The sequence below is a fragment of the Podarcis liolepis genome (assembly GCF_965112155.1).
Source record: "Podarcis liolepis genome assembly, chromosome: 9".
NCBI classification, from domain to species: domain Eukaryota; kingdom Metazoa; phylum Chordata; class Lepidosauria; order Squamata; family Lacertidae; genus Podarcis; species Podarcis liolepis.
In genome coordinates, this window is record NC_139564.1 from 34,805,447 (window position 1) to 34,833,124 (window position 27,678).

At 40.6% G+C, this 27,678-nt stretch overlaps 1 protein-coding gene across 3 annotated transcripts in view; it reads right to left on the reverse strand.

Annotated features, from left to right (window-relative positions):
- The window catches only part of SLC7A11 (solute carrier family 7 member 11), a 96,360-nt gene that overhangs the window by 15,426 nt on the left and 53,256 nt on the right, over window positions 1-27,678 (reverse strand). For all 3 annotated transcript variants that reach the window (XM_083520064.1, XM_083520063.1, XM_083520062.1), the window contains 3 exons: window positions 26,429-26,554; window positions 23,226-23,325; window positions 22,582-22,626 (listed from right to left, as the gene is read on the reverse strand). In XM_083520064.1, the coding sequence (XP_083376190.1) occupies window positions 22,582-22,626; window positions 23,226-23,325; window positions 26,429-26,554 (271 nt within the window). The remainder of the gene's footprint in view (window positions 1-22,581; window positions 22,627-23,225; window positions 23,326-26,428; window positions 26,555-27,678) is intronic.

A 27,678-nucleotide genomic window follows, 5' to 3' on the forward strand; every position in this document is an offset into this window, starting at 1 on the left:
TATATGTATGTCACTGCACTTCCATTGTGACGGATGCTTTTATATACTGGAAAAATATTAAATACTGCAGCTCAAAGAACATATTTCAAATACCGTAATATGAATAATCAGGACTGCATAAATTGCAAACAGGACACAAATTGCGCCTTGGCTTTATTCGTAAATACTATTATCTGCCTGCTGTTGCTTACTCTGTAGAAAAGACCATACTGTAAGGAATTCTAACTGGCCTAATTAGCCATGCCATTTTGTTAATATGCAAAGATACGGAAGTCAAAGTTTTTCCTCAATACCTTTTTCTCTACAGGTAGCATAAGATTTGTTTCTGAGTCAGTGGGACACAGACACTCGAAAGAATAATCCTCAAGCTGTAGCTTCACGTTTATTTATGAGATCAAAGGGACTGGACCTGGGAAGCCAGGAATCATATCTGAGCTCAGCTATGGGCCATTGGGTTGCCTTAGGCAAATCATTAGCAGCTTCAGTTCACCTTCTGAAAAATGTTAATACTTATCTCAAAGAGTTGCCTCGATGATGAATGAGAGGATGGCTCTAAAGCACTTGACACATTTAAAGTGCTTTATATAGATTATTAATAACACGACTCTCTCCTGGCAACTCAGTTGTGAATATTACTGGTTGGATGTAAAGTACAGCTCCAGTAAATTTCCAGCAAAAGATATGATTGGAAAAATCAGGCCCATGAGAAGTGTGTGTATAAGTGAGTAAGTGAGATCAATGTATTCTAGAAATTCCAAAATTGACAGTCACCACAGAATTAAATATAAACTATATAAGGGGAAAATCAAAGATTTGTTTGTAGTATTCAGCACAATCTCACAGGTGGACCTCATAAGATACCATGGAATTGCACTGAACAGAAGTAGGAAGACACACAAACAAGATGGCTATAATATTTCACACCCGACAAGCAGGATGATCCTGAATGAAGACAATATAAGCTAATTTTTTTTGAGGAGGCACAACAGTTCACTAGAACTCCAAAAGACAGAATTCAAAATGTCCTATGTTAATGGCTTTGTAAAGTCACGTTGCCATTTTGAGGACAGCACAAAGGAATTACAATACAAAAATCATGCAATAAAAGCTAATGATCTGTGCCCTCAACAACCAGTCTGCAAAATCTACTTGATCCATCCAGACTGGCGCTTCTCCCATCACCTCTCGAACCCATGAAACAAAGTTGCACCAGGTGTGTGAGTGCTGTTTCTGCTCATCATTCACCCCTGCATCCCGCCTCAACTGAGGTGAGGCCTAGACATTCTGTGGGAGTGGAAGATGGCATCCACAGCAGCCTCGTGGCATGGCACTTCTTCCCTCAGCCTGTGCTTACGCCATGATAAAACCGATCTGCACACACTAGAATTGTCAGATTACACCAAGCATAGGCAAACTCGGCCCTCCAGATGTTTTGAGACTACAGCTTCCATCATCCCTAGCTAACAGGACCAGTGGTCAGGGATGATGGGAATTGTAGCCTCAAAGCATCTGGAGGGCCAAGTTTGCCTATGCCTGGATTATACCCTAGAAATTCTTCCTATCCTTATAAAGCAGGGATGGGAAACATTTTTTGGTCAACCTTCCAGGGGCCACATACCAGTGCTGGTCAGGGCCACATGTAAGCTATCTTGGGTTCCAAGATGGTGGGCCCTTGAGCAGCCTCCAAAGCAGTCCTTCAAATAACCAGGTCCCAAAGACATTTAAGGTAGGCATTATTACCCTGTCGGCAATCTCAAGCTCAGCCAGGCCACCTTTTCAGCTCCATATCTTTGACTCTCTGCTCACATTTACAGCACTTATCAACCTTTAGAGAAAAGGCTTGGCGAGACACCTCTAGTACACATCTTAACGCCATCTTCTCTAAAAGTAAAAGTGGATTTACAAAGCAACTGGGGAGAAAGCACTCTCAGACCCACGTGTATTTGGCAGGCAGAGTCCAGGCTCATTATGCTGAGTAGCACTAACCCCTGCTGACAGGCAGGTGGGGGTGGAAAGATAACGAGTCAGCAAGTGCCATTCATTACTCTCTGCTAAAAGACTGAGACTCTCTATGTCCCCAGAAGCCTTGAGCAGAATAAGAGGTTTCATGACCTCTGAGCTATGCATGCTTTAATGTAAAAGTGGTACCTTGCCTGCCTTCTTTCACTCTCTCAATACGACCAAGTCTCTAAGGGGATGCAGTCCATTAGCATGTAACACCAGCCAGTGTTACTTGTTAGATGGTGGCATACAGCAAAACAAAACAAAAAAAAACCTTTGACAAAAAGCAACTACTAATACTAATATGAAAGACCTGGTTTCCTGATTTCAGCAATGAGACGTTTTTATTTTCACCTTAAAAGTTATACTTCCCTTTCAATCACTGGGCAGTGCATTAGCCAACATCACAGCTCTGGTGCTAAAATACCATCTAGCACCTTTAAAAGACACCCTTTCTCTCACCTAGGTATTAAATTGGCGAAGGTGTGCTTTGTGTACTGACACAGTCATTTTAAACTAAAATTCCCAGCACCAATTACTGATTCATCAGTTAATTATTTGCTGTTAAATTCCTTTCCGTGTCTCCAACAGCATTCATTGCAAGCAAGTAGCTGTGGCTGTGATCTTCCACACACCCTGAACAGGTACATGGGCATACAACAGAACATTTTCTTGGGGTACAAACTAAAGTCCCCAAAAGGAAACACTGAAATAGAAAGCATTTAAAAGAAAATTTACAAATGCAAAATGTCTGGAGATGATGATGGAGGGAGGGAGAGGTATATACATATACATAAACATCATAGGATTAATAGGAATTCAGCCAATCTCACCATAGTGGGGGAATCAGAATTGTAGAATAGGAAGGGACAATGAGGATCATCTAGTCCAAACCCCTGAAATGCCCAACATGGGGCTTGAACCCATGACCCTGAATTTAAGAGTCTCATGCACTACCGACTGAGATCTCATTTAGGAAGACTGCAACCAGGTGTATGGACTGTCTGCTTAGTTTGACAGTTAGGTAGTGCTGGTGGGCAATTGATGCTTCTTACAGGCCTTCAAACAGAACACTGCTGCAAAGCAGGAAGAAGAAGAAGAAAAAGAGTTTGGATTGAATATCCTGCTTTATCACTACCCGAAGGAGTCTCAAAGTGGCTAACATTCTCCTTTCCCTTCCTCCCCCCACAACAAACACTCTGTGAGGTGAGTGGGGCTGAGAGACTTCAAAGAAGTGTGACTGGCCCAAGGTCACCCAGCAGCTGCATGTGGAGGAGCAGAGACGCGAACCCGGTTCACCAGATTACAAGACTACCACTCTTAACTACTACACCACACTGGCTCTCTGTGACATGTGGCCACCCTATTGCTACCTTTCCGACAGCATTTAGCATACCCCAAGGGAAAGTCTTGCATTTCCTTGTTAACATAAAGCAATGCCCCATAGCCATTAAGCAATGGGATTGTAGTTCCTGTTTTTAAATTAAGCAGGATTGGGATGATTACCCAGTAAAAATTACTGAATCAATCTACCATGTCAAAATAAAAGAAATCCAAAATAAATTGGGACAGTATCAACTGAGCTTTGCAGTAATGGCCAGAAGTTAACGTCACAGCTGAGTAAACCTTAATCAGCAAGCGTCTTGTGCTCTTTCACATAGCTACAATGACAGCAAATGAAGTCAGAGCCATTATTCTGTACTTCCAGACCATTTACAACTTTAGTATGTCAAATGAATTACCACCAGAGGCATTTCAAGATGTTTCTGTATAATATTTTCCTACAGGAACTTACATAAAGGATCTCAAGTATCTTTATTTTAAAGAATGAGGCAAGCATTCCTATGCACTGTGTATGTATGTGTATGGAAAAAGCAAACAAAGCCTTCTCCTTCCCCCCAACCTTACTCCCCATCATTCTAGCCAGCACAATGTGGTTTATGAAAGGAAAACTGTGCCACTCCTTTCTTGGGAAAGAAAGAAAGAAAGAAAGAAAGAAAGAAAGAAAGAAAGAAAGAAAGAAAGAAAGAAAGAAAAGCTATCCCAGGTTATGGGCAAAGGTGGCGGGGTCTGTAGAGTTGCGAGCGGGATTTTGGGAAGAGCTGGTGGCAAAAAAAAAAAAAAAGTTCTTTGCCAAGCCAATAAGTATGATATAATCCCTTGCATAATATAATCCCCTTTCAATTTCCCTTGCAGAGATTTCAGGAAGCTTCATATGTGACACGCAGGACACTGGCACCTACCAGTGTCATGTGTCCATACAAAAATAAATTATGATGGGTAGACATAAATTATTATGGATAGTTGGTCACATTCTTTATATTCTCTTGAGCACTTCTGGGTAGTATTCAAAACCACCCTCAATCTAGTTTATACATGGCCTGTATGTATAAACTCGGAGCAGGGTCTTCTGTGTAGCTGCCCCTTTACTGGGGAATAGCATGCCAGTTGCGGTGTAGCAGGTGCCCACTAACTGCATTTGCAGAACCAATTGAGAATGTATGGAGATCTGGATGACAACAGAGCATACACTGGCTCTCTTCAAAGCCTGCTGCTCTGCCCTCACACATAATTTCAATCCATCATTCTACACTGCTTATTTACAGAAAAAGTGAGATTGCTCTCTGTTAACCTAAACTCTTTCCTCCTGCATTCTTCAACTCAGAGCATGCATTATTACGAAAGAAACGATTTCAGTAGCTTCCCACCCGTCTTCTTAAGTAGTGTCCTTCCCCTTCACCTTTTGCAACAGTGAATTAAATAGAATATGATCACAAAGGACACAAGTGCCACCCTCCAGAATAATCTCGCACAAACAAGGTAGTTGGGAAGGCAAGGACTGTGCTTTTTATTTTAAAGATATGTATTTACCAGTACTCCTGACCCTTATTGATGCATATTTGAAATGCTAATGCATGTATTTCCTGTAATTTTTATTACAGTGGCCTTAGGCTATAAGTGATGGTTACGTTGGTTATTATGAAAGTGTGAAAGGAAAAACATTTTGCTTTCCCTTCAGTGACTGTCAATACATTTCATTCTTAGCGTCAATGGGTTTTGAACGACAATGGATGTTTATGGCCTTGCAGCAGCTCATCCACTCTAAATTGAGGAGGCTGTGCAAAAAGCCGCTTCTCGCCCAACATGAACAATACAGGGGAGAGGGAACAGGATTGCAGATTCTGTGCCAACTTCCAAGAGTTCATTTGAAAGCTCAGGAGCAGGAAATGCCATCCTGCTCTCCATAGGCTCGCTGAATGTGAACATGTCATATGAACAGATAGCAACACTCACAGGAGCCAAACTCTAAAGGGCTGTGGGGGCTTTGCCCCCCGATAAAATATTTGAGGAGGCCCAAAGTTGATGGGCATTGCCATTCAAATGGTGTGCATGCACTGTATCATGTGATCGATTATGTGGGATGGGACCTACCTCCCCCCCCCCAAAAAAAAAAAATATTCAAGTTGGTACCCCTGGCAACACTAGGACAGAAGAGGTGCAAATAAAACTTTGACCCCAAACCTCTATGGCAGGGCTGGGGGAACCAGTACCCCTTCAGATATAGCTGGACTACATCTGTCATCACCCCTCAATGTTGGGCCAAACTGGTTGGGGTTGGTGGGGAGTTAGAGTCCAATAACATCTGGGAGGCCACAGGTTTCCCATCTCTATGGAGCAGTGGAGTAAGAAGTACATCACAGCAATCGTAGCAATTTGCATCTTGATAGTAAGATAGATCTTTTTCTCCATTATGTTCCTGGTTATACCTGGTCAGATCTGAGGAGGAGGCATTCCTGATCATATTGCAGACTGGCAGGATGCCTTCTTATTGCATCTTGAATGTGGCCTCAGTAGTGGTACCCACTATCTGGAATAGCCTTCCACGTGCTGTTTGTGAGGCATAAACAGTCTCAGGTTTCAAATGCCTCTTCGTTCAGGCTTTCCCTGGCTCATAAGGTTCATCTTTCCTCTCCATTCTCATTTGTTTCCAGGGATATCCCTGGACTATGTATTTGTAAAACCAATAAAAATGATTTCATAAAAAAAACCCATCAACATGACCTTATTGTGTTTTATGTAAACCTCTTAGGGATTTTGCATATTGAGTGGTATACAAATATTATTAGTAAATAAATAAGGCAAAGCAATTGAAGAATAAGAGGTGGAAATGGGACTAGAAATGCAATATTTTGTCTTTTCAACGTACCAGAGGGCATTCCCATTGAAACACCATGACTAGGGACACAAGTATTTCTTTCAAATTATCCATACCCCATGGGCACAGACTTAAGTGCACTCAGTGATATTTTGCCTTCAGTGGCTTATGGTATGCACTGTGATGGAAAGCTGAAATAAATTCACATATAAAGAGGGGGCAATCTATATATAAAGGAGTAAGGGAATTTATTGTGGCAACTTTCCAAAATATTTTATTAAGGATGCATTAGAAATCCGTAACATTCAGACCATTAATCCAAACAGGATCAAGTGGTTCTAGCTTTTCTACACTGAACAGCCCCAAGACACATCTTCGAGCACAGATTTCCCAAGTCTTAAAAACAAATAAAAGTATGGTGGCACAATTACAAAAAAGGATGAAGGAAAGAGTGAGAAATATTTTATTGCACTAGATTCTCATGTGAATTTAGAATGATTAAATCTCTGAGCACCTGATTTATGAGCAAGAATTACAGTGCCCCCAGCCAAAATAATTTTAGTAGGGAGAGTGTTGGGGGTGAGAGAGAAAGAGAAGCTTACCGAAGTTTAATATCAAACTTACCGGCAGCATTATATGAACAGCGCTAGGCAATGAACTGGCATTCACTCTTGTGGACCTTAGAGGTAGAAATAAGGGCATTTTGAACCAGGGAAAGAACAGATTGGGTCTCACAGCACTGGGAAGCTGAGCCAAGAGAGACTGTATGCCACATATCAATAACATCACAGCCAGGGGAAAGGGATGGGAAGCATAGCAAAGGGAGGATGATGGTATTTAGAAATAAACTAGCCTGTCAGATTTCAATTTCCTGCCACTGTAATTATTGCAGCCTTTTGCCTGCAGATGAGCTTGTGACATAGACTGCTTTGCGGGTTGTGTTTATCGTGAAAATCTGCTTCAAATGTTTGTAAAAGACAAAACCCCAAACCTTTTCATTGCAATAGAAGAGGCTGGCTAGGCTGCTCAACCTGACAGTTACTCTGATGGAGCTTTTGAAACTAGTAATGGGCATACAAAACATTTTGTTCAGATGTAGTACAGTGAGGAAAATGTTCCTAACAGTTCTCTCTCCCTTTAAAGCAGCCCTGTATTTTAACAATAGATTTTGATGGCTCCAAAATACAATTCCTTGAGTTCATATAGGCAAAAACAAAATAGAATCACCATTTTCCAGTTTGCTACATTATACTCCATCATCGCTAGCAGAGCTGCCAACAAAGATCACAAGGTGATTTTCTGCTGTATCCTGCCATGTGCATTGCAATCCTATACATGTCTACTCAGTTAGAAGCCTCATTCATTTCAGTGAAACTCACAGTCCAGTGTACATAGGATTGCAGCCTAATAGACCAGCATGCACTAAAATAGTATCATTCAAGAATTAATGGAACATAACACAGGGATGCAAAACCTGTGACCTTCCCCATGTTGCTAGAATACAACTCCTACTACTGATCACTAGCCTGGCTAGCCAAGGCTAATGGGAGATGAAGTACGGCAGCATCTGCAGAGACACAGGTTTGCCATTATTAACTAATGAGGCTCATGGCCAAACTACATGTTGCATTTAGCATGTTTTTTTAAAAAAATTGTGCATAAGCTAATCCTTTTTATTTTGAATAAAAGGCAGCTAAAGATGATCTAGCTTATCTGTATGAAGAGAACAATGGAAGAGTTTTAAGAAGCAAGATGGAGAGGAAGATGGGGGCAGAGTCTGTGAACTGAAAATATAGGGGGCTCAGGCATTTCTCTTTGCAGAACTGATGTGGAACAGTGAGTTTACAGATGAGCAGGATGGAGAAGAGGAGGACAACAATTGAGAGATTGGGGAGACAGCAATTTTTATTTGTAACATGAATATAGGGAAGAGGAAGACAGGGCTCCTATACCTTTAACAGGTGCATAGGAAAGGGCAATTTGATTCAGCAGGTGCAGACTTTCTCACTTGTGTGCCAAGCTACATCTGCCAAAAGGTTCATTTTCTATGCATCTGTAGTTTAAAGTTCAAAGCACAAGTATAAGTGCTTAAATAAATAGGAAGGTCATCCTTTGCCCCTGAGCAGCCTACACTGGGACAGCTGTTTCAAGATCTACCAAATTAACACATTCATGAGAGCTATCAAATGTGCCCATGATCAGTGCTTTTTTTTCTTTAAAAAATTGTTTAGGGGTACTCTCATTTTGACTCAAGAAAATCACCATTTCATAGTTGAAATTGGGAAAAATAAATACAGTAAATGGACAAAAGTACAAAGAGTCACAAAATGTTTAGGGGTATGTGTCCCCCTGCGTCCCCCCAGAAAAAAGCACTGCCCATGATTATCAAATATAAAGAATAGACTTTTACCACTGAATTCAATTCTATTTAAAAGCAATTTTTTAAAAGGCTACAAAATGTCAATAGTATTTATTCCATGTATCTGGAAGGATGCATCATCTCTGCAGAAAGCAACATAATAATAAATAATAGTCTCCCAGAAAAGCCTTTATATCTATGACTCCTTCATTCCAAAGTAGGATTCTTCAGCGATCAGTCCTCCTCCCCCCCCCCAATTCTTAATTCATATTCCTACCCAACATAACTGTCCCAAAAGACCTAACATGATCATAAGCTTTCATCTAAAAGTGCTCTTAATTCAATTTAACAATTTATTCCAGAATTTCTGAACTTCCTTCATCTTTCTATCAGGGAATTCAGTGTTCTAAGTCTAGATCAATTCCCAACTAGAGATTCACAAACGATTGCACAGCTGAGTTCTCAGAATTACTAGGATTTAAAAAAAAAAAATCTTCCAGGAGAGTTTCATAACAGCCAAGGTAAGAGCAATTTGTCTGCAATCGGCTCAGTATAGCTGACAGAGGAATTTAGCCTTCGCTGTTTCTGTGAGAGAGATCAGCCTGGCCATGGGCTCTCAAGAGATAAAATATGAAGCCACCTGTCTTGCAATAGTTCAGTGCTGCTATATGAAACTCAACAAGCAACAAGTTCCCTTTTTAAAATGGGTATTCTAAAAATCCATACTATCCCCCCCTTCAGTGCAAAATTTATAGCAGCAAGTCATCAGGCATTTCTGCTAGGGAAAATGAGGGATATGAAACACAAGAGCTTGTGATGCATTTGACTGTTTGTTGTTTAGTCGTTTAGTCGTGTCCGACTCTTCGTGACCCATTTGACTGTTAGCGTGTGCATTTGACTGGTTCTTTGTTCAGTAATCATGCACTGGGAGTCAAGGAAGCAACCAGTTAGCTTAGGGGATGTTACTGGACTTCTGCAGCCTTAGCCAATATGGCCAACAGTCAAAGATGGTGGCAACTGTAGTTTGGCAACATCTGTAAAGCCACAGGTTCCTGGCCCCAGATTGCTGGCCACCTCAAAGCAACGGAAAGGAGGTAAAACCAATCCCTGTCCTTGGGTAATATCCAATGTTAATCCATTGATTGCAACAAGTTCTCCATGATATTTCTGGGCAGCAATACTGCAGAACAGGATTTGCCGAAAAATCAGAAAATTTGGCTATGAAAAAGTTCTGTTAGCTAAATGTTGAACAAAGCTCTATTTTTAGGAGTCCTGTGTTGAATTTGAAGATTATCAAAGGGAAAATAAGCTATTCATTGTTAGTTTTTAAAATTAGTAATGATGCTTTTTGAAAGAATGGCTTCAAAGAAAGAAAACCACCTAGTGTACATATCTCAGGCACTTGATAAGAGAGCCTCTGTGGTTTCCTGTTCTTCAGTTAAGCCCTTGAAGTGGAGAGCTAAGTTTTCTCATTGGTCTTTTTCAGATCAGGTAGCATGGGCCACCAGGGTGACTGCTGAGCACTGGAGAAATGTTTAATGAAATGTTTAATGCTCTCTTGGGCATTTCACAACAGCAGGCCAATATCAACTCTACACCCACTGAAATTTTTGGGGCAACAATACAGTAACTCCACACCTGCTGATATTCTCCAGCTGGGCCAGAAACACAGAAAACCTCTTTTGCAGGGGACTAAAACGCTCAAGAAACTGGAGAGCATTCAAGTCATTTCACACATTTAAGCAGAAGCAAGACTAGCTCCAAAGTTTGCAATCACCAGGGAGGTGCAGCCAATCACAACTTGAGGAATTGGTATGTATTGGGACAGGTCAAATCCACCGCTGCTGCAAAACAGGAATTCAGAATTTGGACCAATAAGTGAATACAAAGAGCCACTGGCTTCAGTGAGTGGTCCTGTCAGCGTTCTAGGATCTCATGATGTAGCCTGCTGACATTGGCCTTGAATGTGAGGATACAATTCTTTCCTGGGTTGCTGAAAGTCACAAGTATTGGTCAGACTCACCAAAAAGCGTGAGGAGGGGTGTTTGCTTGCAAACAATAACTTGCCCATCAGGGGCAGAGGAAGGGGGTGTGGTAGGTGCTGGCTGCCCCGGGTGTACCCACTGAGGTGGTGGTGACAAAATGCTAGGCGGCACTCACCGTGGGGCCTGCAGCGCAGCCGAGCCACAGTCCGCCCGCTGCCTCCTCCCCAGCTGTAGGGTGGCTGAGTGGGAGGAGGCAGGCAGACTCCATAGTGGGCAGGCACCTGAGCGGCTTCCTCCGCCGCTGTTGCCTATCCAGAGAGGGGCCGTTTTTTCAATGTAAAACTTTGTGGATGTCCATGTGTTTGACTGTTACTTGGATTAAAGAATGCTGTGTAACATGATCTTGTATAACATGATCTTGCAGCCCTACTGTATACTATTAGCCTTTTTCCAAAACATTTTAATCTTGTACGTACTTGTTATGACCAAAACAAATAGATCTTGACTGAAATGAATATTCATGCAGCCCAGAATTTTCACTGATCACAGACCAAAGATTGGCATGGTGACATCTGGACCCTTGGCAGGCATATCAACGCACCCTTTGTCACAGATAAAGTGTAGAAAGGCAAACTATTTGCTAAAGAGAACCTGCACACCTGTAATTTTTGCATTAAAATACAGAGACAATTGCCGTTGAAGCTGGAAACAGGAGGTTAGAAAGTCATCTGATCTTAAAGTGCTTTGGGCTCTTTTCTCAGAAAAGCAATTCAAAAAAAAATCAGATAGGTTTTTCAGAAAGTACCCTCCAGTGACTGAGATTACTAAAGCCTTAAAGCTGCGGCTGGAGATAATCTCCATTTCCCATGATATGATATTACAGCAAATGACTCTCTTCACAGACAACAAAATCCAGAAATGGAAAGCTGAAATCAGGACAAGAGAACAGGAAAACAACAGAAAGTGAGGGGGGAAACCTCTCTCTGTCCCAAATATTATAGTCCCAACTAATTATTGGCATACGTCAGGTCTTCTCAAATTGTGATCCAATTTGAAACAGCCTGCCAGCCCATGCTGCATCAACCACCCAGGTGCCCACAAAATTGCCTTCTTTTGCAGTCTCAGTCAGGTAGCAACAACTGATGGTTTCTCAAGCTTTTCTGGACTACACTGTACGGTGAGGGGGCCATGCTCAACTCAGTGTGGCACAAGTTGTACAGTGCTCTTCAATAGCGCCCTTCACAAATGTATTGCCAAGACCCAGGGCAAAACCAGCAGGAGACAAGGTCACTAGTTCATGCAGACTGCAAGGATCAACTGTGCTTTGGACCCATATCTAATCCCCCTTCGGAACTGCCAAACAGATGTGCCCTAAAGATACACATTCTGGTCAAGCGGGCAAAGCAAAAACATTTGACACCCCCTCCCACTATGCACACATACACACTACTACACCCCCACCCTAATTTTCCAGTTTCCTTGTTTTGTAATGCTAATTGTCCCCATCTAGCTTGCCCATCTGGTTTACGCAATCTGCTGTAATTACTGTTACTGCCATTGGCAGGAAGTTGTTGCCACTTCCATCTGTGCTTTATGTAGCATTAACTACCACTGGCTCCTTCTACTGCTGTTGCCCAAGTAGGACCCAAGGATTAAAACAAACAAACAAGTTCTTGATTTTAAAAAATCAATAGTACAATGATCTTCTTTCTGTACATTTTGGTTAAAGCAACAGGGTTACATAGCAAAATGAAACACCTTCCTCATAGTTTCTCCATATTGTAAATGGAAATGAACGTAAGTACACAAATGTTAAATACTATACCAGTCCTCCACAGCTCATGTCGTGCTAAGGCTGTGATCTTACACTGGTATGGGTAAGCCCCACTAAATTTACTTCTGAATAAAGATGTCTAGGATTGTGCTGTAAATAAAACTGTTTCGTAAGTTAAATTCAACTCAACAGTCCCATCACATGTTAGTCCCTATTTGTTTCACGCAGCCCCACCAAAACAACAATCCTTCAGATAAGTTCTGTGGGTGCCAGCATAAGAACATGCATAGAATCTATGTATAGTATTGACAATGGGAATGGTATATAATCATGCAGGCAGAAATAATGGGTTAAAAATAAAAGACACTGCACTTTTGTTGAACCATCTAAAAATATTTATGGAGTGTTTAATCCAAAGGTGCCTGTATTTTGGATCAGTTGGTCTACTCTAGATGTGTACATTAAATTGTGTTAAAGAATGTGAAATTCTGAAAAGTATTTTAAATTAACATTACTATAGTCACTTTTCAAACAAATTATCTCATCTCCTGTGGCCTTTTCAAAGGCCAGTTAAAGCTCAAATGCCAGCTTGCAAAAAGAGTTTATTGGTAAATTATAGAATTCTAAAGATAAAGGACTGTAATGGAAATGCAAACAGATCATTAACATTGCTGGTGTTGGGCCACCAGCCAGATTTGCTGGGCAACAACATTCACTATGCTCCTTTTGGAAATAAATGTTTTTTGTTTTTTTTATTTCAGGAAATTAGTTTTATAAGACACACATTTGCTGAATTTCTATTTGCACAATTATACATGACCGTACTGTGATTAATAATGACCAGGTTATATAGGCAGAAAATGTACTTGCCAAGTTAATCTGCTTTGTTTATCATACTGGGCAGGTTCTCTTTCTGGGTTAATATATTACAAGTGCATGAAGAGCTGGCTGCTTCTGAAACTTCAGTCAAAGCCTCAATTTCTTATGGCTTAAAGAATATTAATATCTAATAAAAAGCAGAATTGTATTAAAACTATAGTCCTGTTTAGGCATTAGGAAGAGGGCAATATAAACACAGGAGAGGGTCAGCAGGGGCAGGCACATTAGCCCCAATTATGCAGGGTTCAAAAATACACAAGGAGCCTCCATGGATATAGAAGGTTTCCCATTTCAGAAGGTGAAGCCAACGAGAACAGTGACAGGGGTAAAGCTCATATTCACTGCATTAAAAAGTTTGATTTGCCCTCTTCCTTATGCTTCAGGAGGATCTGTGTTTGTGTGCATTGAATCCAGACTAAGTTAATCATATTTATGACACATTAAAATGAATGTGAAAATTTAGTTATACTGACTTAAGTCCCATCAATTTCAATCAGTGGAAATTACGTGCTACTAGCTTAATAACCTATGCATATCCAGTCCTATGCATTCCATTTTACCAGAGTTGGATTAGTCATCATGCTTGGTCTGATGTAGGTAAGATCCTCCATTTAAACAGAATGCTCATCCCAACCCAGTCTTGGAAGTCTACCACAGCTTATCCTGAACATGCAATGGACCCCACACTCCATATAGATGGACAGGGAGAAGAAAAGCTAAGATTTCATGCATCATGACTGCAACAGAGGCAAAACGGATGAATATTTTGTCCCTACAGGATTCCACGTGACTACAGGCTAGGTTTGTGTGTGTATTCCAGCTTCCATTTGTTATGGGATGGTCCCTGATAAAAGAGATCTATTTTTCACCCAAAATTCTAGCAATTAAATTTTAATGATAGGACAGCTTCCTCCACTACACCTGAGGGTAGCAGTCTAGCTTTGGAGGCACATGGCAGTCTATAAGTGACACACAGCTCTCTTGTTCAACATCTCACTGCCATTACTCCCCCAGAATTTGACACCTGAGGCAGCTGCCTCACTCTGCCTAGTGGTATAGCCAGCTCTGTATGGGATAGGACCTTTTCAGTGGTGGCACCTTGCCTGAGGAGCATCCTACAAATGGAGATTCAAGTGGCCCTATCCTGGATAGCTAAGACATATTTGTTCCATCAGTCTTTTATGGCCTTGTTAACTGTTTTATATTGGTTTCAATGTTCTTCAGTATTTTTTCGATGTTTTATTGTTCTAAGTTGTTTGGGGGGGCTCTTTTTGGCGCAAAAGGGTACTACAGAAATGTTTATAAAATAAATGCAATAAAATCTACACACATACAACAATATTGCACTTTCCAGTACAGTGCAAAAGAAAGGGTGGTCTGGTTTGCACATAACACTAATCTATGGTTTATTAAGTCATGGCTTGGCGTTATAAGTGAACCCAGCCAAAAGGTTTAGCTATGGGGCATGCTTACTGCTAACAAATCACAATCTGGAAACCAGGGAGTTGTATCCAGTGTAGTGCTAAGTTAAAGTAACTTAGCAGTATACTTGTTCCAGTGGTGGAACATTGCTGTGCAAGGGAAACAAAAGTACCAGTGCACCAGATTGTGCAGTATAAGAGTATACACAAGCACATGGCCAAAGATGGTGGCACAGCAGATTTCACAATCTGTTGTTGTACAACAAGCTTCCACTAGCACAACTGTTGCGCTGGATTCCTTTGATGCATAGCTTTTAAACTGCGCCATCTGCTTGCACTAATGGACAGAACACACTGGATACGGCTCAGTGTTTGTTGTTTGAATACAAACCTTTGATCACAAACCTTATTTTATTTTATTTTATCTTTGGCTTGGTTGTTAACATGTGAACCCAGTCAAACCCCACCCAGTATGTTCACCAAATTACAATGGCGCAAAGCAAGCGCGGCTGGAAAACATAACCATATATTAGGACAACTTCTGGTTTGTTAATCAAGCCATAGCTTAGTGGGAACCAGGCTATTTTTTGTACAGTCTAGACCTCTGACCTAAGGATTTGGGATAGTTCTATGTGTGCTGCATAGGTAATAGTCAAAATCTAGTTAAGATTTATGTGTGAAAGAGTTACTTTAAAAAAAACAACCCAGCTAGTTACACTGACCCAGATATAAAAGCCTAAAAGTATTTCTAGACCATAAACCATACTGAATAAAAGTGAAAGGAAATACTGACAGCCTTGCCCTTCAATTTTATTTTAAGGTACCTGGACACCTTTTAAATTTACATGAGCAAATGAGCTATAGAATAGCATTTGAGGGATTAATGTATGTCACTTTTGATTACCTCAAGATAAAATATTACAATATAATCCTACCATTTTTACACCATTTACTTGGCATAGTGGCCTTAGAGGAATGAACAAATTGACTTTGAGCCAAATGGATTTTTTATGCATATGTGAAGCAGAACAACACACACACACACACACACACACACACACACACACACACACACACACACACAATTAAGCACAGGGTAATTGTTTAATTCCTTCAAACAGGGCTCTTTAATCTCAATAAGAAGTTAAAAAAGACAAAAATATTTTTTGATGATAGCTCATGGGCAGCATGAATATTTAGCACATTGTGCATGGACATGCCCCTTACATTAAAGACACTAAGAGAAAAATATAGCTTGTTCCTTTCGTCTAACATTTACATATGTGTTTTGAAAAGAAAAAATAATTTTGCTTATTAAGGAACAGCTTATAATTCATGTTAAATCCAGCTAAAGTTTCCTTCATATGCTCAATAGATAAGAGCAATATTTCCTTTTTGAAAAATGATATGCCAAATGTTTGAATATATGGTTTCATCTATACCTGCTTAACTCCCTATTCAAATAATCAGGGCTCACAGTGTAATCCTATACATGTCTACTAAGAATTAAGTACCCTCAGGTTCAATGGAACTTTGATAGAGCTTGACACTATAGAGAGGTACTTAACTTTGACGAAAATCTGAAAGGGGGATCCTGGTGCCCTCCAGCTGCTGCTGAACTTCCAGTGCCCACAAGCCCCAGCCAACATGGCTAAAGGTCAGTGATTCCGGGACTTGCAGTCCAGCAACATCTGGGATTCCACACTCCTAGACTAGATCATTATGTCACTTCTTAGTTTGTGCATTCAGTGAAAAACAAAGAAAGTGAAAGGGTAGTACGGAAATGCACTCCTTGAAAGATTCAATGAATGAGTTTTACTCATGTGCAAAGTCTGAGCAATCAACATTATCTGACGCTGATAAGGACTTTTCCTCAAGTTGGTGACTGAGACTTTCCAGAAGTAATGTCTAGTTTTGTCTTGTCTCATCTGGACTCTTTAGCATGTGACTTGCATCACTTGTTTGAGCCATCTAGGCTGATTTGCGCTACAGGCACTTGTATGTAATGCATTTGCTTTCTTCTTGTGCCTTCCTGTGATCTTGCCTGTGGCGAGGGGAATGTTTAGTATTTAAAGTTATGTGGTTTTGCTGCCAGCACTACCTCCCACTATAGGTGGGTTGCCATCTCACTTGTGACTCATCAGCTATAACTAAGTGAGGATACACACAGACCTTCATGTGGGAACCAATGTCTGAAGATGTAGTGAAACTACCTAACAAATTCCTCAGAAGCAGTCTCAGGAAATTGCAGAGAGGTGAAAACTTGAAGACAAGGAAAACTCACTTAAAGTTTGACCTGCATGCCATTAATTATGGTCCCCCTAATGTTCACAGTATCTATAAATATCCCCAAGCTACCAACAGTAGATCAACAGCTCTAAGCTGGATCCAAACCAGAATATCCATTCTGCATTTCAAGGTTATCATTTATACAAGTATGCCCCCAAATATGCAATCCTACAGGAGGAGGGCTAGCAATGTGTCATATCCTCTGAAGAGGTGACCTGCAGAAGAAGCTCATATCCACATTACAGTGGTACCTCGGGTTACATGCGCTTCAGGTTACAGACTCCGCTAACCCAGAAATAGTGCTTCAGGTTAAGAAGTTTGCTTCAGGATGAGAACAGAAATCGTGCTCTGGCAGCAGGAGGCCCCATTAGCTAAAGTGGTGCTTCAGGTTAAGAACAGTTTCAGGCTAAGAACAGACCTCTGGAACGAATGAAGTACTTAGAATTAAATACTTAACCCGAGGTACCACTGTACTTTTAAAGCATGTTTATACCACCCCACTTTAACGGTCATGGCCTTCCCTACAAAGAATTGTGCAAGATGCAGTTTACTCCCTCACAGAGTAACAATTCGCACCCGTAACGAACCACAATTTCCAGGATTATTTGGGAGGAACCCGTGTACTTTAAATGGGAGAAAAGGCAACATGTTAAATAAAGGAGTGCACAAAGGCAGCATATTGCTTCTCTCTTCTAGACCAGCCGGTCATGCATCACCCAAAGAGAGGATAAGAATTTGCACAAATTTCCCATATGGTCATCTATAAATATAGACACATATTTTAAGGGGAATACAATACACCTCACCATAGCGTGGCAGACACTGGGTGATTTGTGTACCTGCTTGGACCGCAGGCCACAAGCTGCTAACTGTTGATGAGCTCCTGTTGTTATGGTTCTTCATCTTTAAACTAGACTTGGACTGGACAGCCTTCAAAATAGAGAGTGCTGTCCTCCACAGTGCATGGCCACCCTACTGTCTTCTGCCAACCCCATTTTACTCCTTGGTACTTGAGAATGTCCCATGGCCGAGTGTGCATGTGTGTCTAGAAATTAGGCACTATGGCAGAGATTCAAGGGCTCTAGATTTTGGCAAGTCAAAACATCCTGTGATGCTCTACCCCCCACTCAATGAAGTGATAACAAAGGGATCTCAGTATGAAATCATGCGAGATCATAGCACCCAAAATGGCTGCTGTGCTCTTGTGAGAGAAAACAGGATGGGACAACACTTTTTTTTCTGGGACACTTGTGGGGTATGCTATCAGCCCTATATTCAAAAGACTTCAAAACTTCACATCTCAAAATATGAATACACTTTCCAAAGGTGAACTGTTACCAGTTAGGCTCCAAAGTAAATGATGTTTCTAAAATATTGAGCATCCAACAGTTCCCATTCTGTCACTGTCCACCTTTCAAAAGAGCTCAGGGCATGTGAGCGAAGTTAGACCTATCAGGCTTGATATTTAAAGTATCGTGTGAGTTATTGATTTAACTAAGAATGATAGTACATCAGATTGCAGCATGCCAAAAAATTTAAAGGGCTGGAATTCACCAACATGTTGGAAGCACTGTGACATTTGGGAAGCTGCTCACCTCTCATTTATCTATGTCGCCATCACCTTCCTCAAGTCTGGAAATATCCTCAGTATTATGCTTCGTCTTTTCATTTCTCATTGACTCAAGATGTGTTGACTTTCAGCCATTAATTAATATAAATAGGAAGCAGACAGTGCATTAATTAAATATGACACTCAGATTATTTAAATCTGATATTAAAAACCCACAAAGATCATTCAGGCCATTCTGATATTCTGCTTTCCCAAAATGAGTGATTATATCAAGCCCTGGCAACTTGCTCCAAGTCTGCTGCATCTTGGCTCCAAAGGACAGAAGGAATAAATGAAGTGAGAAGAACACTGGAAAAGCCTAATAGACAAACTGACTAATCTCACACCCCAAGGTCATAGCAAAGCAATTCATTCTCTGTATTCCAACAGGCACTAGACATGATTTATCAATCTGAGAGTAGGCTTACAAACACTATACATCTCAATAATACATTCTTTGCACAGTGTAACTTTTTAAACAATGATTGATTACCTGGATGGCCTCAAACTTATTTAACAAATGGAAACAGAACATTTGCAAACTTTCATGTTTAAACAAGGAATTGCTCTATGTACATTTTGCCACAAATTCTAGCAAGGATTTATGACAAAGGAATTTTTGAGAAACTGTTTCCAGCTTTAGCTTTGATAGATATTGAAGAATTTTTGCCCTTGGGTCTCTCCATTTTATTTATGTTTAGGCCCTTACTCTTTTATAGTGACAACACTGGAATTTTCACCTAAACGCTAAATAATTACAGCACTTTCCTGAAATTTCATTTTTAAGGTTTCATGTCTCCCCTTAATGTTGCCTATTGTTTTAATTTTAAAATGCCCTAAAATGTGTACAAATAGATGTTTTTAAGCAGGTAGTTCATGTACTTCATTATGTGAATCAACAGCTTGCACCATTCATTACTGGGTCATTGTTCTTCATTCACTTCATTCAATTATTTCGTTATTGTATTCTTCATTAATTTATAATTGAAAGGCTGTAACTCAGTGGCAGAGCACATGCTTTGCATGAAAAAGGTCCCAGGTTCAGGCATCTCCAGGTAGGCTGAGAAAAACTCCTATCTAAAAATCCAGCAGAGCCGCACTGTCAGTCGGTGTTGAAAATACTGAACTAGACGAACCAATAGTCTCACTCTGTGTGTTCTGTATGCAGCATCCTATGTTCCTATCCTGTGTAATTATCCTTTTTAGGGGTCATGGATTAGCCCAAGTCACATGAGAAACCAGGAAATAACAAACACCAATACACCCAAGTGGTATATTCCTTATGCAGCTTTCACAAATATCCTAAATCAAAGTGTAGTGATGTATTAAACCTCAAATACACCTGGATTTAATTTGTGAATTCCAAACTAGCCTATGTTTTCTACTCTTGTACAGCAAAATGTTTTGAAGAAATGAATGCCTAAAAGTTTACATTCCAGTTTATCCCATGCTTACTTTGGAGAGTTGACTGTAACAGACAAAATGACACAACAATCTACTACAAAGACAAATGTGATGAGTTATGCTATACTTTCCCCCCATTAATGTCCCAGGAAATATATTTGCACCAATGTTTCCAGTTATGAACAGTGACTTCTAAGCTACAACGTTGAGATCAGTTCCTAGAAATTTCCCTTAATAAGCAACAAAGTTGGTATATAGTGCAATAGAGAAATCTCGTGATGGTTTCCACATCCCAATACTCCATATAACAAACTCAAAGGAACTGGTCCTTCCAATATGCTTGTTGCAGCATAGGTAGGATGAAGGTCTAAAACATACATGAGGGAGGGGAATACAATATAATGCCATTGTCAATTAGGACAGCCTTGACAAGGTTAAGGTTTCCCAAAACACTAGTATTCTGATAAATGCAACACTGGTTATGGACAGCTGCCCAGTCATGAATTCCAAAGATGGACTTTTGCAACTCAGTATCTGCCACCCTCATCTCTTTTCATTGGATAAACAGAAAACACAACCTGTTTGTACGGGATTGTTTCAAGTGAAGCAAGCAAGGAAAAATTGAATATGGCAAGCTAAAGCAGTCGCAGATATAATTCTGCAAATGATTCCACATATCCCTGTACCAAATTACTGATTCAACATCTCCCCATGCCATGGAGATTTACTATTTTGAGGTGCAAATATCTGTGTTTGCCACATAGTTCTTTTCAGGCACTCTGTCACCCTAAATGTTGCAGAAGGTTAATTATCACTGTTTGAGCATGAACTGATTATAGGAATACCAGCTGCCAGTTATTCTACATGGTGAAGTGCACCTGGAAACATACAACTGTGACTGATTTTGAGGCAAACATTTACTTTGGCACGGCACGAGACAGAAGGATTCATTATACACTTCCTTGTTCCAGGCAGTAATTTGCATCTACAGCTCTTCACAAAATATTACAAATTACACATCTGGAAGAATTATAATCCTTTTTTATTGCAATAGCAACAGTTCCACAATGATGTTCTACAGAGAAGTCCTGTTTACAGTGTGAACTTCTGTGGGAGATTTAAATAAAACACCTACAGCAAAGCAAACAAGATAGTGATACAAAACTGCCTGTGGCTATGAGCTTCAAAACCTGCCTGTTCAAATAATTAAGCTCTGCATCTCCAGTTGTTCAGCATTAGAGGCCTCATCCAAAGATGAATGAAGCCAATAAAAAGACTAGCTATGATTTTTATTGGGTGTTGGTGCTGAGCTGTTGAATCATCAAGCACCTTTCCTCCACTTGAGTCAGAGAAGCACTTCACTCCTCTGTGTTGCTGGAAAAATTTCTCAACTATTTGGGATGCAGATGTGCTGATAGAATCTTATGCTGCATCTTCCCATTAGTGCATATAGAAACTAAATTTAAAGTACTAACCACTGCTTGATTTAATTGGTTCTGTGTCAGGACTCTAACGAAGCCAACACTTCTGATTTACTACAAAGGCTTCTGTTTGTATCACAAGTAGTAACTGGAGGGAGTCTGCTTATGGTTACTTCAATAATCCTGAAAAAAAATTTCTACATTCTAACTTCATATGGAGAATACTTCCCCGAATGCAGAATTAAACACATTGTCTTCCACTTTATTTTCCATTAATAGCATTCATCTGAATATTTTACAGTACCCCAATGGCTTTCTAACAAGAGAGAAGCAACAATGCATATGTGCAGCAACACTCTGTCAAATTCTAGCTAGTCTACATTTTTTCTAGGTATTATCCATTTTGGCTGAAATAGCCAGATAAATGTGATAGCATGGGGCTCACATAGCAATGCACCTAATGCGGGTTGAGCACACTGACAGCACAATGATATAGCCTGCCTACACAGAATGAAGGGCGACAGCATCACCCTTGCATCAAAGAGCTGCCAGCATATCAGGACAGCAGATAACTGTATATTCAGAAGCATAACAAGGCCATGTAGGGGGGAAATATGCAACCCTACACATCAGAGTTGGAGAACTTTTATTACCCTGAGACCCACATTTCCTCAAGGGTAACCTTCTGGGGCCAGAGTCACATTCACATAACATCCACACAAATCCATTTAGTAAAGGTAAAGGTAAAAGGCCCCTAGACAGTTAAGTCCAGTCAAAGGCAACTATACATCCATTCAGTATAACCTCCATCCACAAACAGCAGTTACATGGAACACTTCCATGGATGTATTCCACGGGACAAATTTAAATTGGGCCTTAGTGTGCTGAGATCACATTATGACTGAGCAACCTTATACACAGCAAATCAACATTTAAATATGCCATGAAATCTGCATTCAAAGCTTTATCCTTTCCCAGTGACATGTCAGAGGCATCCATTCAATGTTTCCCATAGAAAATTGCTGACATGCTGTAAATGGGGAGAACTACTTTCTTTTTGTCTTCAGTACACAAGAAAAGATATACACCTACGCAGGTCAGGTCGAACTAATAATTAGCAAAATTTCAAACAAAAGTGTATTCAAACTGATATCATCATTGCAAGGAGAAAGCAACCTGACTGGCATGCAAGATTAGCTGAAAGAGCATAATTTATTTTCTAGAGCAGTGGGACTTTTAAGATCAGTTTTTTTTAAGAAAAGGAAGTGAGGGGAAGAACATACCTTTCTGGATTCTCTACTTCTTCAGTAACAAAATTGAGGTAAAACCTATAAAAGCAAAGATTAAATCAATTTTATTTACCAATATAGAATTTTTCACATGCAATATAATTGTTACTTAATACTCATAATAACTCTGTACAGCAGATTAGGCTTTTGAGTACACCTCAGAGTGCCCAAAAATCTCCCATAAAATTGTAAGTGGGCCCCACCGCAGGAAAAGTCAGTTAGGCTACAATCCTATATTCACTCATCCTGAAATAAGTCCCATTGAACTTAGTGGGAGGCCTATGTCAGGGAAGACACATACAAGAGTGCACTGTCAAGCTGCCTCATACAAAGTGCAACCACCGGTTCATTTAGATAGCCATTGTCTTCTGCATTGACCTGAGTATCTCTCTAGGATTTCAGACAGGAGTCTCTTGCAGTCCTACCTTGAGATGCCAGGGATTGAATTTGGGACCCTCTGCATACAAAGCATACGCCAGAGCACTTACATCTATCTCATAAGCTTAACATCTATATCATAGACTCCTGCCATGCTCCAAGTTTACAGAGGGCATCGGTTTGGCTGAGATTTACCTAATAGCATATTGAGCATACAATGGTCAGGCATTCAATGTAATCTAACCTGTCATACCACTTACCAGCCTGAGTAGGCATACATTCCTGAATAAAAAGCAAGAGGCAATCCTTTGACACTGGCTGCATTCCCCACAAATGCATCTTTAAAGTGCTGAGTTTCTCCTGAAAAGCAGATTAAAATATATATCAACAATTTACAAAGAGTGCAAATCACCAGCATAATCACCCATGAGAAAGATCCATTTATTGTTTTTCTTTAAAAAATCATTCTAATTCCTGTTTAGTAATCAGCCCCTCATACTTTAGACCAGAGGTTGTCAACCTGATCCCTACCGCCCACTAGTGGGAGTTTCAGGATTCTAGGTGGGCAGTAGGGGGTTCCACGGCACAAGCTGAATCCTCCTTCCATTGAGCACCAGTGGGCGGTAAGGAAATTCTACCATCAAGAAAGATGCATTAGTGGGCAGTAGGTATAAAAAGGTTGACTACCTCCGTGCGCTGCTCTGGTTCACCAGAAGCGGCTCAGTCATGCTGGCCACATGACCCGGAAGCTGTACGCCGGCTCCCTCGGCCAATAAAGCGAGATGAGCGCCGTAACCCCTGAGTCGGTCACGACTGGACTTAATGGTCAGGGGTCCTTTTACCTTTACCTTTTTACCCCTGCTTTAAGTTTAGACAAATGGGACATCAGAAGCATGTGAAGAGAGGCATCCTTCTGTTGGCTGGCTACAAATGAGCACCTTCTGGCTACAAATGAACACCATCCAGGGACTTCAACAAAGCTCTTGCAACTTTGCAATAAATGTCACAGATCAGGTAAGAGATAACATATACAAGAAGTAACAACTACTGAAACACTGGATACAAAAGTAGTGCCTTTGATTAACAAGGGCATAATCATTCAATCTAATGGCTATACTCTTGCAGGTGTTTCACATACTACATGACACACAATAATTAGCAAAAGCTACATTATATTTAAGCAAACACCAGTACCATCAGAACCAACACCTAAGGGTAAACATATTAGAAATAGGCCCCAGGAGGTGGCTACAAACATATAACAGGCTGTATGTCCCACAGCTGTTTGGAATATTTACCCTTTCACCCTAATTCCCAGTGAAGACTGTTTTGAAAGCAGTTCTGCTAATTTTTAAGAACAGCTAACAAGAAAACCTACTGACAAAACAATTCCTTCCTCGTGAGCACACGCAGTTATACTTACAGAACGCAGTTCCCCAACTTTCTACTTCAGAAGGGGGGGGGGGTGGAGTGGCAGAATTCCAAAAACATATGTTTGCTTAAAGCTATATCTACCACAACGTATAACAGAAAATTGTCAGAAAATTTGCTACGGGCATTATTTGGACATTGCGAACACATCCTGTAATATTTTAGCAATTTTCTTCCAGCACAGTTAATTTGTTTTCCCTACTATTAATCTACAGTAGAACTGAGGGAGGCCTATTGCTCAATCAAGGCTCAGCTAGGAAAGGAATATATTGACAGTCCCTTCAGTCTAGGAAGATCCGGTGGTGAGCCTGGGTGGGTGGGGTCAGTTTGGCAGGCTCTTCACTAAGAAGGCTGTCATGTGAAGTTCAGTGGTTCAGCACAGGGAGTAGCCATGCCCCAATTCCAGCAGCTCCTGGGGCTTTTCAGCTTCCCTTTTCCTCCTTCATATGCAAAGTAGGCAAATATGAAACTTCCATTTACATTTTGGAACAAACTGCAGTTTTCAATGATGTCCAAATATGGAAAATTGTGAGAAGTTTGTCATAACATAGTTTCAAATCATGGTTTGTTAATTTACTGCAGCCTATACAAACCATGGTTCTTGTATTTGGATGTAACAGGAAATTGCAGTTTGTTCCAATACAATAACAGTTATTCACATTATATCCATAAACATGTGGTATTAAAAACAGCTGGCACATTGTGCTTGGCAGGGGGTTGGACTCGATGGCCCTTGTGGTCTCTTCCAACTCTATGATTCTATGATTATCTTATTAGATTCAAAGTAACTCTTAATTAAAAGAATTAGCCATCTGTTTAAACAGCATAGAGGAATAAGCTGAGAAAAGTTTTGAAAGTGAAAGCCAATCAGTGGGAATATAAACCTGAAGGAAGAAGCTGGAAAATTTTAAATCAAGAGTTTGGCTGTGTTTGGATGTAACTCATAACCACAGTTTAGCATTATGAAAATAACTCTACATGTGCCTTGGTTCACACAATCCTCCTCCTTTCCTCCTTTCTCATGGTCAAATGAAGGAAAGTGGAAACTTCTACCCTTCTTTTAGATTAACCACAGGTTAGCCTGTTGTGCAGTTAGTTGAAACAAGTCAGATTTAAAAGCTATTGTTTGAACTTGGCTTGTTTCATCTATCCATAGGCCACTAATCACCATTTGTCTGGGTTTGGATTGCACAAGAAGATGTATTTAAAACCTTTTAAAAGTCAGAGGTTTACACAGACACATCTCTCTATTCAGAGAAACAACAGGAATGATGGCAGTTCAAGAAACACAGTCCAGAGAGGTAGAAGCATTTGAGGAAGACCTCAAGGGCTGAATTTGCCCCATGGGTTTGAAGTCCCCTCCAGCCCTGTTCTAAATTATACAGCAAGAAGCATTCAATGGTGCACGCGCCCCCTCCAAGCCGCCTGGTTGGGCGCTTATCCGTGGGCATGGTGCACCAGCCAGGTGAGTGGGGGGCAGGGGGCTAACGCCCCCTGCATGAGGCAGGCATCGGATCCCGCCCACAACCCCTCCCCTCTTGCAGGAGGAAAGGCTTTTTGCAATGGAATTTGATAAATGAAGAACATTGTGGAAGAGTTTTGCTCACAGATTATGTATTGTCTTCTAAGTGTGTGTGTGTGTGTCCGCGCATGCGTGTGTGCGTGTGCGCATACACACAGAGAGCTAAATGGAAAACAGTATAAATAGTTGTTTGAATGTCCTATCGGAAGTTCCGTTCCAATGCATTTACCCTCCTAATATTTTTTTTCTTGAGAGGAGCAACTCATTGGCCCTTCATTTAAAACATTATGGATCCAGCCTCAATACGCTCTCATCAGCATGCTGCTGTAAATATAAGTTCTTCTCAGCATAGTTCCACTTCCAGTTATTTACATGACAGTATGGAGCTTAAGTTGAACAAGCAGAGACTAATTAAGAGATTTTGCCGGCCTCAGCACTATATGGGTAGGGACAAGGGTGGGAAGGGGGAGATAAAAGCACTTAAAATAGCATTTACTTTTCACTTCATACCTTTAATTAGCTGCATAACTCCAGGGACTATAATTATCAAAATTGCTACGAGCTTGCAAAAGGTTAGGAAAATCTGGATGCGGGCACTCCAGCTGACACTCATGCTATTCAGGACCATTACAATTGCTGGAAGGGGGAAAAGAAGAGAAAATAGTTAAAAGAAAGTGCTACTCATCCCTCCAAAAGCACCATAAGCTTCATCAAGGGAAAGCTTTCCCCAGCATGCATTCTAGGCATTTGCAGAAGAAGTGGAGTTACCCTTATAAACGTTTCCTTCATTAGTCTTCTTGCCACACACTTTTTTTCATCATCCCACTCTCCTCAACATGCCTTTGCTAAAGCACTCCTTTCCCCCCACCACCACTGCCGTTCTACCAGCCATAAATCTCTTTGCAAGCTTTCAACAGCAGATATTAAAGTTTCTTCCTTCCTGGCAGAACCATTCAGTGTTGATAATTGATGAACTGGTATAACTCAGCCTTTAAACTGAAAATTAATGTCACTTTCCCATTTAAGTTGTAATCTTTGGTTTGATTTAACTGCAGATTTGTATGGCATTGAAAACATTGAACAATGGAATAAAACAATCAGAGTGCCAAATCCTCGCAATTATGGGCCCTGCAAAACATTGCCCTTTGGGCTCAATGTTCGCATTCATTTCTTCTCCTAAAGGTTCTGTGTGGTTTCCTCTAGAGAGATGCCTTGGGGAATGTGCATTCAGCAAGGTGGTTATAAGGAACCTTTCAGCTCTCTTGGGGAGCCTGAATTACTTCCATATTCTTAAGTATGAATAAGTACATGAGCAAAAGACTATTACCTACTAAGTTACATCAGTTTTGTATCAGTTCAACTGTAATGACATTTTCCAAAGAACACTGGGAAATCTGGAAGGAATTCCCCAGAGTTTCTTGGGCAGAGGGAATGACTTAAAAAAAAATATGTTTCCATCTGATGAATTAATTTGTTTGTTTTCTTGCATCTGTATCCTGCCTTTCTTCCCTCTAGAACCTAAGGCAGAATTCCCTGTGGTTACCAGGTCGTCTCCCATCCAGGTACTGACCAGGTCCAGACATGCTTAGCTTTAGCAAGCAGGTGACTTCAAGTGCCTTCACATGTCTGAGACACACGCACTTCTCCCTACCCTATGTGCATGGTGATACAATTACTTGTAGTTGTTATTTAATAATCATCATCATCATCATCATCATCATCACTTCACAGACCAGGACTCAAGGCATCTAAAACATTTT